This window comes from Glandiceps talaboti, chromosome 4 (genome assembly GCF_964340395.1).
Source record: "Glandiceps talaboti chromosome 4, keGlaTala1.1, whole genome shotgun sequence".
In the NCBI taxonomy this organism is placed as follows: domain Eukaryota; kingdom Metazoa; phylum Hemichordata; class Enteropneusta; family Spengelidae; genus Glandiceps; species Glandiceps talaboti.
In genome coordinates, this window is record NC_135552.1 from 7,922,835 (window position 1) to 7,937,357 (window position 14,523).

General features: G+C 34.9%; 1 protein-coding gene across 1 annotated transcript; it reads left to right on the plus strand.

Moving 5' to 3' along the window:
- Positions 1–340: 340 nt before the first annotated feature.
- LOC144433644 (cyclin-dependent kinase 5) lies at positions 341–8,865 on the plus strand. Its single transcript, XM_078121988.1, has 8 exons — positions 341–394; positions 1,142–1,230; positions 2,096–2,281; positions 2,624–2,719; positions 5,213–5,384; positions 6,002–6,132; positions 6,835–6,915; positions 7,997–8,865. The coding sequence occupies exons 1-8, from the start codon at positions 358–360 to the stop codon at positions 8,093–8,095; spliced, it is 891 nt and encodes a 296-aa protein (XP_077978114.1). The 5' UTR covers positions 341–357; the 3' UTR covers positions 8,096–8,865.
- The last annotated feature ends 5,658 nt before the right edge of the window (positions 8,866–14,523 follow it).

Below are 14,523 nucleotides of genomic sequence, written 5' to 3' on the forward strand. Positions count from 1 at the left end.
ATTTTCCAAACGTAAACATTAATATGTGTCAAAACAATTCGCGCAAAACAGGAGATTAACTTGCGGAAGAATCCTGCAAAAGTTTATTTTGGCCAATCAGATTATGCCATGTCGTCTGCTAATGACCTTTAAACTGGGTCAGCCTTTTTGGAACTATATCTGACCTCTCATAGGTGTTGATAAATTCGCCTTTATTTTGTAACATTTTTCATCCTAACATTTTTTTTTATATATTAAATTCAAATATATTCATATATATTCGTAAAAGTATATTTTTGTATAAAGTAGAACAAATTAAAACAAATGCAAATACCCATGATGCACCATTACCGGAAGTATATGTTTTGAGCTTCAGAAATGCAGAAATATGAGAAATTGGAGAAAATCGGCGAAGGTTTGTACTAATTATGTTTCTGATAATTAAGTTCTTCAAGAGAAATTGTTAGCAAGTTATTAACCTTCACCTTTACCTGTCAGACTCATCTTCACATGGCACAATAATTCATCACATGTCTGTAACGTTGTAGGCTACTGTCACTGAATGAAGTTACATGATGTAGGTTCAATCTATTTCGTGTGTTTATAATATTTTAACGCCAGTGTATGCGATATGCACACAACATTTCGAATTCGATCTTGTAAGTTCTTATTGTGTAAATTGCAAAGACATAGCGGAAGTGATGGTATCTTGTGTTCTCTCTCTCTCTCTCTCTCTCTCTCTCTCTCTCTCTCTCTCTCTCTCTCTCTCTCTCTCTCTCTCTCTCTCTCTCTCTCTCTCTCTCTCTCTCTCTCTCTCTCTCTCTCTAGCTCTCTCTGTAGCTCTCTCTCACTCTCTGTAGCGCGCTCTCTCTCTCTCTGTAGCTCTCTCTCTAGCTCTCTCTGTAGCTCTCTCTCTCTCTCTCTCTCTCTGTAGCTCTCGCTCTCTCTCTCTCTCTCTCTCTCTCTCTCTCTCTCTCTCTTAACATCTAATGATATTTAATCTATTCTATATTAGTTTTAACAAAGTCTTTTGTGTTTTCATTCGCATCAATAAGCTATTGTTTGATAAGTATATATATATATATATATATATATATACAATATGTATGCTAAAATTAAAAATCCTACTGACAGTTTACTTTATTGATTTTGTGAATGTTAGGAACGTATGGAACTGTATTTAAAGCCAAAAACAAAGAAACTCAAGAAATTGTTGCTTTGAAGAGAGTACGTCTAGATGATGATGATGAGGTAATGTCAATTTATTATTTTGTTGTAATTCAATGATTTCATGAACTGTGAAATACAGTCATTGCGGCACTATGATAACCTACACATAGACTAGTATTAGACCACCACAAATGACTTTACAGTATTTTACAGACCAGTGTGCCCTCTAAGCCAATTTGACATGCCACTGATGCACACAGTTTCTAGTGACGCACCAAAATTTGGTGTTCTCCTATCTCTTACTATGTGGTGACTCACAAGAAATCCCAGTTTATATCATTTTGACTCACAACAACAAAATTTGGCTATCATTATAGGGCACACTGTTACAGACTACGAAGACTTTACTTAATCTGTTGAATTGAAAGCTTCATGAATTTGATGAGACCTAGAGGTGCACTTTCTCAATATGAAATTAATATGTCCACTAGCACTCACCAATTTCCTCTCAACAAACAGTTCATTTTTATCATAATTACTAAAGAGTTCATTACTAAATTCTCTCCATGGGAAATCTATGGTTAACAGAGAAAAGTGTTATGTCATTGTCAATACTATAAATCAAATTGATCTTCTTTAAGTTTAGTTTATGACTTTGCTGTCAAATAATGAAAAAATCTATGAAAATGTGTGTATTAAAACAAGTATGTATTCTACTACTTCAAAGAGACTAAAATATGAGCACTTTATAGCAACTTGAGAACTTAGACACTGCTTTATACATACAATTTGTATTTGCATGGTAGCCTTTATTTCACTGTAATGGTGGTAACATAAATTATTTTGCAGTTCTCAGAAATCTTTCATAGAAGTATCACTGGTGTACAAACAGCCAGTGTTTTGTGTAGTTCTGATCTTGTCTATTTAAATCTTGTTGTTTTCACAGGGAGTGCCTAGTTCAGCACTGAGAGAAATTTGTCTTCTGAAAGAGTTAAAACACAAGAACATTGTCAGGTTACATGATGTTCTTCACAGTGAAAAGAAGTTGACTTTAGTATTTGAATATTGTGACCAAGATTTAAAGAAATATTTTGATAGTTGTAATGGAGAGATTGATCCTGATGTAGTCAAGGTATGTTCGATATTACTCGCTTCAAAGTTTAATCAAAACTTGTAACAAGAAGTTAGTGAAAAAAAGGACGTAGCTATAAAGAATTTCCCATTGAGATGTCACTTATTAGAATGTTACTGTTTTCATTGCTTTGATCATCTTAGTAGAAATGAACCATTCTTACATGTATTTCTATACAGATGTACCTTGTCTTTAGGAAGATATCACACAATGTCACACAAGCTCAGTAAACAAACTTTGTTCATTTAGGGGTCAGGGGGTTTGGCATCAATTGCAAAAAATGCGAAAAACTTTTAAATTCTAATTATTAAAGCAATGTATATGTACATTTATGTATTTCAGTCTTTCATGTACCAGTTACTTAGAGGTTTAGCATTCTGTCACAGTCATAATGTTTTACACAGAGATTTAAAGCCACAGAATTTACTTATAAATAAGGTAAGTTGTGAGTTAATTTACTTAACCCTTTCACCACCAGTACCCGGTATACCGGGACGCGCTAGGGCGCCCACCAGTACCCGGTATACCGGGACGCCAAAGTTCATTCACCTATCTTGCCGTAAAACCGTTCAAAGGCAGCAATTGCTGCAAAATTTGCTGCCATAACTAGTTCCACACATGCGTATTAGCTTTGTTTATATTGCCTGCCATTTTGAATGTATGATAGTGAACGGTATCGAGAGCTACGATCCAAATGACGAGCGATCGTAATTTTACGTGCGTTTTTCGCCCACAAGATCGAATTTAAACATGGCGGATATAATTAACGGCTCTCATAACATGGTCTACGATATAAATTATGTCACTGTCTTTGGATATTTCGACAGAATTTGACTCGAAATACATCATTGAATACAAGTATTTAGCTGTGGGAACACGTTGTACTTGTGTGTAAGCATCAAATTCCCGCTAAGGCCGTGTGAGCTGCCGACGGCAGTTTACGGTTGAATTTTTGAATGTCGGCAAATTTACGCAATCTTGTGACAGGTACCGACTCCCATACTAACGTCTTGGTTGTAATTTTTGGCTATAAAATGGATTATTTTGGTTTTATTTCTTTTGTTACATCTCAATAATGACTTGTATTTGTACTAGCTCAGCGTGTGAAGGTCAGTGGAGGGAAATTTACGCACGATACGGGCGATTTTACGAATCGGATTTTTTATGTGCGTTTTTCAACGTAAAATTCAAATTACAACATCGCCGAAGCAAAATCTGTCTCCCCTAACGTAACTTACAATGTAAATAACGGTGCTGTTCGTAGAAATTCCCCCTCAATTTTGACTATGAATACGATGTTTTATACAAGGAGATGACTGAGTGAACTCAATGCAGGAAATGGAAGGATCAGATTATCGCAACGTAACTTCAAAGTCCCGACTGCATATTTGGTTTTGTGGGTACAGCATGTTGGCAAAAAGCGCCACTTTGGCGTCCCGATTCGGACTCGTATACTACCAACTTGTGGGCATTTTTTACTGATTTTGAGGATAGATTTGGTGATAATTTTTTGTTGTTCTGTCAAATAATGATATATAATTACACAAACTAATTTTTCTGAAGGTATTGGTGCAACGACTTCAGGTATTTTTGTCCCTTTCATTGTCGGTGCGGGACCGACTAATTGCGTCGTAATCAGATTAGAGAGCCGTTATTTTTTTCCGTTCAAATTTAATACGACTGAAAATAACATTTTCTGCCAAATTTTCGCCGATTTTGACCATTTAACCAGTATACAGAATTTTGTAGAAACATAAATGTTGGTATTTTGAATTTTATTTGTAATATAAATGTTTTGTTTATTTGTGACATGTCAATAAATAAACAACACAGGTTTTTTTTACCAATATTTTCTTATTTTAACCCAAATTTCAGTTGTGAATGTGATATTTGAATGTGTTTATTTGTAAGTATGATATAGACAATTTATTTTCCAGTAAAATGATACCTAATTTTCAAAGATTGGGCAATTCTAAGTATTTTTACATCAATTTGATTGCATACCACTCACCCTCACTTTATGTTAGTGAGGGGGCTGGTGGAGCACAAACAATCCCATGAGGCCAATGGTGGTGAAAGAGTTAAGACAAATCCATTGTTAAAAGGTAAATTGCATGATAACTTGGAAATTTATTAGACTTTTAAATGTTCCTCTCCAAACCTTAGTTATCATTTTCATTTACTTGTTTTTATGAGTGTGCATGGAAAGCCAATTAACTTGCAATGCATATTTATGCAGATGGCAATAAAAAATATATCGTTAAACAGTAGAATTTAACAAAATACGGTGTACCTTTCTGCTTTCAGTATTGAAAGAACAACATAGACTGATAACGATAAATTGACAGCCTCAGAATGAATCACTCATCTTGAGATAGCTGTAATTGTTTTAATTTTATAAAATATCAAACATGTAAGGCCTAAAAAAAATTGTGTAGTTCCAATTGCACTCAATTTTAGAATGGGTGGGGTAGGTAGATTTTTTCTTCTTCATGTGTGAGTGTCTAGTTCAGGTAGTCATGTTTTCAGTTGTTTTCCATATGATCTCTGTGTTATTGGTTTCTTCCCATCAGATTACAAATTGGAAGAACAGTTTTATATTGTCTTTTTAAGTTGATGTCAGTTTCCGCATCCACTATTTCTCACAAGACTTCACAATTTTTGCACTTTTATTTTATTTTTCTCGGTGGGGTCGGGTAATTGGAACCAAACAATTTTTTTTTAGGCTTTGGTGAAAAGTCTGCAAAAAAGAGGGGATTTCATGGCTGAGAAATATGTTTAATGAGAACTAGTTCTCAAAGTATGACCCAACTCTTGATAATGTGAACAATTGTCCAGTTTTCTTGAAGTCAATGTAACAAATTTAAAAAAAAGAAATTCAAGACTAGAATTCATATGATATGAAATTTTCTTGTAATTCATGCTTGACAGAATGGTGAGTTGAAGTTGGCCGACTTTGGTCTAGCAAGAGCCTTTGGTATTCCAGTACGTTGTTACTCAGCTGAAGTTGTCACATTATGGTATAGACCTCCTGATGTGTTATTTGGTGCCAAACTCTATACTACCTCCATTGACATGTGGTCTGCTGGATGTATATTTGCAGGTAAATTGAAAAAAAAAACCATCTCAAAAGTATAGCTTTTGCTATTAATGACTAATGCAAAATGCTTTAAAAATCAACAGCAACAAAAAAATTGGGGGGGGGGGATTATTATGCACACTTACATGTAAATAATAATAATAATAATTCAATTCAATTCAAATAATGATTATTATTAATATTATTCGTCCAATTAAATGTAGAGATTTTTGTTAAATGGTCGCCAAAAGAGCAGCACCCTAGTGCCGTAGTGTTGACGAAGCTGGAGGAAATGAGCGTTACCCAGTGAAAACCTGCATTGTTCAGCAGGGTCAAACTGAGCATATTTATGCATAGAGATTGAATTGAGCAATGAATTGTGTATGAACAGTCAGTTTCTTTCAACTCTGCAGTGTATCAATTTATGTATTGTGGTATGCTTAATATCATAGTATTGGTCTGTTACCATAATGACAATAAACAACACAGACAGTCAGTTGACTTGCTATGAGCCTGAACTGTAAATGTTTAGTACAAGGTGGTTTAAGTCTTTGAAGTTTGAGATCTTCAATTGTGGTAAATATCTTATGTCTTCTTGTTCTAAAATAACATTATGTGGTTTCATATTCTTGCTTGTACAGAGTTAGCCAATGCTGGTAGACCGTTGTTCCCAGGTAACGACGTTGATGATCAAATCAAAAGGATATTTAAATTACTGGGTACACCAACTGAAGAAACCTGGCTAGGAATTACTAAACTGCCAGACTATAGGGTAAATAATGATCTAAACAATAACAATGTAAACATATACTAGGATTACTTATAACATAATTTCTACACATTACAAAAATTGTCAAAGTCATCAGGAGCTATATTTGAACTGCCTTCTCATCTACTGATTGCAAAAATTTGCAAAGATATAAACTATAACCTTCAAATCCATGCTAATATTTGGACTCTGACCAAGAACTGATCATACTGTATCCAAAGGAACACATTGTTCATTTCTATGTTGTCTGTAGCATACTTGTATTGAACATAGAAAACATATAGTTCACAACTATATAAATACAAAATCAATCAGTAGGCACGAAGTCTTTTCAGCCTTTTACTTTGCATGCTAGTCAGTGTGAAGTTTATTCTAAGGCTGGATGTATTAAGATGTGGATGATAAACACAGTAGATAAGTCTATGTGAACAATTCCAACTAAAAAGTCACAGGTAATTACTGGCATTTGCATTTTGCCCCCAAAATTTAAAATTCAGGAAAAAATTGATCTGAAAAAAAATCTAGCTCGAAGCATTGACCCTACGCGATAGGGTCTATGCTCAAAGTGTCAACTTCCAAGGCTGCATTTAACAATTTTTATTCTCCAATTTTTTTTTCAAATTTACTAATCATATAATGGTGACATTCACAGAAAAGAATATGTAAGAATATACCAACACCTAAAATGTGTTTCCACTTTAACAGCCATACCCAATATATCAAGTAACAACTCCTCTTGTATCAGTGGTACCCAAGTTGTCAGCAAAAGGAAGAGACTTACTACAGGTAAGATATATTATCAAATGAAAATTTCTACTCACAGTCAAAACGATTCTTGGAGGTAAATCTCAAATTTTTACTGATGTCATGTTGACATGTCGGCATTGCCAGGGGTGTACTACTGTCAGGGTTTTTCTACTGTTTTGAAGTACACCCTGACAATGCTGACGAGATATCAGGGAAAATTTGGAATTCCCTTCCAAGAAATAGTTTGACTGAGTACAAATTTTCATAGGATACTACGAACCTAGAGTCCATGGACATTCATTCTCATTGGTGAGATATATTTGTACCCTTTACTCCTTTGATTACAGTTACCTGTCTAGATGGTATGCTAAGGCATATTTCTCTGTATATACCTTATGTATCATTATGGGAACAAACATGATGCCCTCTATGTTGTCAAAACTCAGATTTCAAGTGGCAATGCATGACTGCATTTTTAGTCATACAGTAAGATGTTATTCAACATTATTTTGATGGAGGATAATACAAATTACATAGGGGGCCTTGTCATTATGAGTCAAAGGCAAGTAGTGACAAAACCATTATATCACAAGTATTTTCTACAGCTGTAGAGTTTTCGTTTAGGATGGCAAAACCCTGGGAGTCTGTATGCCTCAGGTGTTAGACAAGTTCTGGACATTCTCATAGTTGCAGCTTGATGAGTACAACTTGACATACAATGGGTGGAGTGAAAATAATGACATTTTACCAGTCAGTTTTATGATGTGGGTTCAAATCACACTGCTGCAATCAGTGCAACACGATCGGCATCTGTTCTTAGTAGTGGGTTGACCAGTGTTAGGCATGATGGATATACTAAGGAATGACAACTAGGATATGTAGAGTACACAACAAAACACTGCTACCTTTATGGTTATGTCTCGGACAAAAGTTTCATGCCTAGGCGAATAATGAGTGACATATCCCCTACTTAATATTCATATACATGCTGATGAATAGTAATGAACCATGAATAAGCAGAGCCATGTCACAAACCATTACATGTAAATGACAATGTAATCACCCTTTTTTAGTAACTTTATGAAACCAAAAGGTCCACTTTTTCTTTTCTTCTTCACAGCGACTTTTGGTGTGTAATCCATCACTGAGGATGTCAGCGGATGAATCACTTCAACATTTTTATTTCAGTGATCTTAACCCAGCTGTGAAAAACTATTAAAAACTGATGTACTGTACTGATGAAGATATACCGGGGCATGTGTAATGTTTTTACAAATATCTTATTAGAATCTAGTCATGGTGAAATGAAAAAAAAATAAAATAATGGCACCATGTATTTCTACTCTGATCAATAGGCAAAAATGAGTTTAAACATTATAAGGTAATGAACTATACATTGCCAACTTCAAAATGTTGAACCCTGTCAGTAGAACATGAAATGGAACGTGGAGTGTTGTTGAGGTGCTACAGGACAAGTCAAACATTAATTTGTAAAACCAAGTGTACATCTTTACCATACATACTTCGTTTATCACTCTGTTTCCCCATGTGTATATGGTTTGTCGGATAATATTTATGTGTTTACTCTGTCAAATGTATATTTTTACTTTGAAGTAATGAACAAGTTAAAGGGAAAGAATACCTTGTGAATTCACTAAGTTTAATCTCAAACCACTATAGTTCTCTATAGTGGTCTGAGGTTTAATGAAAACCTCGAGAGATTATTAAACATCGAATTGGCATCACTGAGAACATAGGCAGAAGTGACATACAGGCCTTGGTAGGGGACCTTCCATTAAGTGTATTGTATTGTTATATAATTGCAATAACAGTTGACAACATGGTTTAATGAAAGTTGCCTACCGAGGCCCATATATCACTTCATCTATGTTCTCATCAATGCCACCTCCTGAATGAAACCAATGCATTTCATCACTTTTAACATCCAAGTTGTTATTGATATTAAGTTGAATAACCTACTAATGAACTCCACTGACATTATTTCATTTCCTTTCTTCTGATACGAAAAATGATATTTGAAAACAAGTTTTCATTCCCATCAATATATATACATTTTGTGTGTGTATATAATATATATATATATATATATATATTATATATATATACCCAATGCTACCTTTTTATGCTTTGTTTACAGTCAAAGTTTCAGTCTTTGTAATAGAACAAATATTTGGTTGTTCAAGAACTGTTTATATGTACTTGGAGCTGTGTACATAAAAAGAATCAAAAGTCGTGTATTTGAGGTATCCTGTCTTTGATGGCACTATTACTGTCCTGATAGAATAAAACCTTCAAATGTTGTAGCTTACACTTATACGTGCATAGATTATTATTACGGTACAAAGTTTTTGTTAGTCAAATTGTCTGCACTTGAAATCATCAATACCAGTATGTAGAAAAAAAGAACTGAAAATATATTTAAACTGAGTCAAAAGAGAGAAGGTAAAAGTTATTTATTACCCTTTTAGAAGTTTTATCAAGTCTTTTGTTGTAACCATGTCTTTTCTGGATATTTCTGAGTTTATTAAGACTTGTTTTAAAATTTTGTTTTGAATGTAAATACTGATACCAGCTAATCGGATTAAAATCTGACGTGGTGAATATGGCTCTATCTCTTTATTTACCTCAATTTCAAAGTCATTCTTTTATTGTTGAATAGTTCTTTATTTCTTCCCACCCCGAACAACAAAATTGAAAACAAATAAAAATAAACAAATGAAATAGAGGTAAATGAAGAAATAGAGTCGTATTCACCACATCAGATTATAATGAGATTGCATTATCAGCCTGCTGTAGAAGCCAACATATATATATATATATAATCATATATAAAGCTAATCACTGACAAATGCAATTTACATGATGTTAAAACTGTAATGTTTGTTTCATGTAAGGTAGATGATAGTAAAATATTGATTGTGTAGTCACGACAGATTGGTCACCAATGTCAGTTGAGTTCAGATATGATTGGTCACCAATGTCAGTTGAGTTCAGATATGATTGGTAACCAATGTCAGCTGAGTTCAGATATGGTTGGTACTGGTAACCAATGTCAGCTGACTTCAGATATGATTGGTAACCAATGTCAGCTGACTTCAGATATGATTGGTAACCAATGTCAGTTGACTTCAGATATGATTGGTCACCAATGTCAGTTGAGTTCAGATATGATTGGTTACCAATGTCAGTTGAGTTCAGATATGATTGTTTACCAATGTCAGTTGAGTTCAGATATGATTGGTCACCAATGTCAGCTGACTTCAGATATTATTGGTAACCAATGTCAGCTGAGTTCAGATATGATTGGTTACCAATGTCAGCTGAGTTCAGATATGGTTGGTACTGGTAACCAATGTCAGTTGAGTTCAGATATGATTGGTAACCAATGTCAGCTGACTTCAGATATGATTGGTCACCAATGTCAGCTGACTTCAGATATGGTTGGTACTGGTAACCAATGTCAGTTGAGTTCAGATATGATTGGTAACCAATGTCAGCTGAGTTCAGATATGATTGGTCACCAGTATCAGCTGACTTCAGATATGATTACTATTTGTTTCCAGGTACTATTCTGATTTTAATGATTTGAACGTACAGCTTCTATTTTTGCAGTTTGATGATTGCCATCAGACTAGGGCTATAATTATTTATAAGTTGATATTTCTATCAAAAAAAATGAAATGAAATTGTCAGTGTTAAGACTGCTTAAGCATAATTAGGAAAGATCTCTGATTCAATTATTGTTCGCAAGGGTTTGACTGAGGGTAAACTCTATATTTAAAATGCCATAACACGCTTTCATTTCGGATGATAACTATGCCATTGATTTTATATCAGTTGTTGATTTGAACTTGGCCACTGGAATACATGCAGGGTAAATACTGCCTGTGAGTGATAGGAGTCTTGCCGTCGTATCTATTTACAGGATATTTGTCTCAAAGTGTCCTACTATTATAAGGATACTAGAAACTAAGCGTTGTAGGATAGAGACAGACCACAGGATGTTGTTCTTTGGTTGTCAAATGTATGATGATAAATGTATATAGTGATATTTACAGTGCATGTGATGAAAACCTGAATATCAAGACTGTTAGATGAATAATCACCAAGTCTCAGCATATAGTTTGTATTCAGACATTGGTATATGTAGAAAATATTGTCAATTGAACACGTTAGTCTGTAAGGTACAGGGTGTAGTACCATGCCTATCAGCCAGCCCCCTAAGCGAAGTCTGATTACCGGTAGGCTGAATGACAGTACTTATCTTACAGTCTATCTCAGTGTATCCACCTAAGAATATTATCACAGTTTAGGCAAACAGTGGTGTTTGCTGGACAGTCTAGGACCACATATTTGTGAATCAAATCAAAGAAGAAATTGCTTCAATCACTACCAAGCAACATGTAATCACAAGACCATGCTAGCATTGTTATTTTCCTTATTCTGTCATTGACACAACCATAGCCAGCAAAGGCAGCCATATTAGTTGTACCCCAGGTACGTCCCACTGCACATCTAGTCATGGTTCTAATATATGAAATGAATTGTTTGCTTTTTAATTAGCTATTATCATGTCGATGAGAAAGTTTGTTTGTTTTTGTATACAATTTTGTACAGAGTACAGTTACTTTGTTTTATTATGTTTTTATATTGTAAATGTGTTTTGCTGGTCATCAACCATTGTGTAATAAATACTCTTATCATATAAGATTTAATTGTTGTCTGTTACGTTGTATTAGCTGCTGATGGGAGCTGTAGGAATGGCCATGTCTGTATGGCCGGCGATTACCACCCACATCTCCAACATCCATTACCCAATTTCACACAAACCTGGCACAAATGTCAAACACTATAGAGTGCATATGCAGATCATTTAATTTTGAGACCTTAACTTCTTTAGCATTTGAGATTAGCTTCTGTTTAAAACTGACTTTTGACCTCAACTATCAGTTCACTTATGGCATAAATAGTAAATTGATTAATAGTCAGGCTGATCTGGTAACATCAATATTGTACAGTGTATAATCGATGGTCCATTTTCTCCTGTGGTGTATTTTGGTCGATTAATGTCACTTTATGTTATAAGTAGGCATTGCTATGAATGACATTATGAATTTGCCGGTGAATTGTAGGACAACATTCCCAACATCAATTAACATCACAGTACATGTAGTGTGGGGGTTATGTCTTCGATTGCAGAAGACTTTCAGTATCATATTGCCAAATGGTCAATGTAACTGCTCATAACCTACCCAATACTTTAACCACCTAGGTATGTCATTGTTTTCAACCGTAAACTTCATGCACGTAATTTTTAAGGTCGGCAATTAAAATCTCAATTGTGTGAAAGGCAAAAAAAACACCTTACTATTTTGAAAACTTTCAGATAATATTATGACATACTTCCTTTACATGTAAAACTATTCTATCAAAGAGTTTTAAAATTATCACCTTGAATGAAAGTAAATCTTTAGTTGTACAGTACGTTTTTATACATTTTACTCGACTGGGATGTGAATGTGACTATTCTGTAGAACTAGTCTATGTTTCTTGTTCTTGATGAGAGTGTTACGTACTAATGTGTCGTTTTAGTGATTATTTCAATACATAAACGATCAATACTAGGTATTTCTAACGAAATCACAAAATGTATTTATTCATTCAGCCATTTGAAAACGACTCAAGTAACACATAAATCGACACCCCCTAGGAACCGTAAACGTGGTAGACCAAAAGAACCTGGTGGCAGATAAATGATTGAGTTCGAGGAGATGGTTTTATGAGGGGGTGAAGCAAGTTCAAATTTGTTCAAAAGACCGGTCATTTGCGGCAGAAGTCGGCGGTGGTCTTGTGTCTCAGTCTGGACCAGGAGGACTAGATATATAAACATTTCACTAACCTATTCCTGGCATGCAATAGATAGTGAAAATTCAGATACTCATAATGAGTTATACAAATCCAAGGTTTTTGAAAGTAAGTGAATACAAACTAACTTAAATCTAAAGTTTTGGACTAATGTGTCCATGCCGAAGTCCCTGGAGTACGAGTACAGTGGCTTGGATATAATAGACGAAATTATATACTAACATTATTGATCTAACCGTGGGTGGAGGGTCTATGTTCTAACACATAATTCGATAAACTGGAGCAATCATTTGCTAAGGTAACCAACTGGTCTTTTTGCCATTTAAACACACCAAAATGTACACGTGACCCGTCAGCTGCAGCGGCACGTGATATCGGTGACAGGCGCCGATATATAGCTAGTCAGTATGAACTCGGCCTTAAATTTAAAATTCTCTAAGCATCGAGATACTCCACGCCGTTCCTTTTCATGTACGCTTTTCTGTCTGACTGTATGGTTGTCTTGGACGTAGCAGGTATAGTATTAAAGTTTAAATTTCTAGACTCCAATCATCGCCACCGCAATAACTTCTAAAACATATTCAGTAATGAGGTATGACTTTGCATGTAATTCAATGAATTTAGCCAGTGACTTTTATTTCAAGCATTACGATAGATATTTGAATTTAACGTCTCTACTTACACACATTACGAATTAATAGAGTTGAATTTGCAACCTGTGTGGATTCCATTTATATCTTTCCTGCAAGTTTGCTCAAATGATAATATTTTTTTTATTATGACCAAGGTATGTCATTCAATGAACCACCTTTTCTTCTTTTATATCTAAAATATGGGTTAACTTATATCTTTACACGTGTACATACCATTCTTGAAGGATTTGTACCTTGCTGACCGTCAATTTAACTTTAATATTTTTTTATACATGTCATATTTTCATGACTGCCACTTATATCACTTCTTACATTATATATATACACATGTGTGTGTGTGTGTGTGTGTGTGTGTGTGTGTGTGTGTATGTGTGTGTGTTTGAGTGTGCGAGTGTGTGTATGTGTGTGTATGTATGTATGTATGTATGTATGTATGTGTGTATGTATGTATGTATGTATGTATGTGTGTGTGTGTGTGTGTGTGTGTGTGTGTGTGTGTGTGTGTGTGTGTGTGTGTGTGTGTGTGTGTGTGTTAATTAACATCTGTTTACCTAGTACCTATGTATCGTATACGATTCTATGCAAAACTCTGTCGAGCATATCATAGTTTATAATTGCTAGTTCGCCCTGTTGGAGGGTAGAATAGAAATGTGTCTTTCTGTTTGCTTGCATGTTGTCCATTTCATAATACCCACAACAACAGTTACCGAACTTTGTTTTTTTTTCTTTGCATCAGAAGTCCTGAACTTTGTGGTCGAAGGTTTTCAGTTTCAAAAGTGGGTTGAGAGAATTGTTTTACACTTGTAGTCCTGGAAATGGACACATTTACTGGTTTTATCTTAACAGGTGACACGCCTCCTTTGTTTTAAGACTCCCCAGGCCTTATAAATCGACCCTAAACACCAAAATAATCCATTAAAAGCAACAAAAGAAGACTTCTGAACAATTTTGATACAGCTTTTGTCTGTGAGCTTAAAAGGTCCCTCGAGGATTAAGTGCTTTACCGTCCATTCTTGGCATAGAGCCAAGACTCCTGCACTAAGCCAAGGCGCGTCATACGATAAAAGTATTTCGTAAGTTAGGGGGTGATACTGAAGTTCGGTGAGTA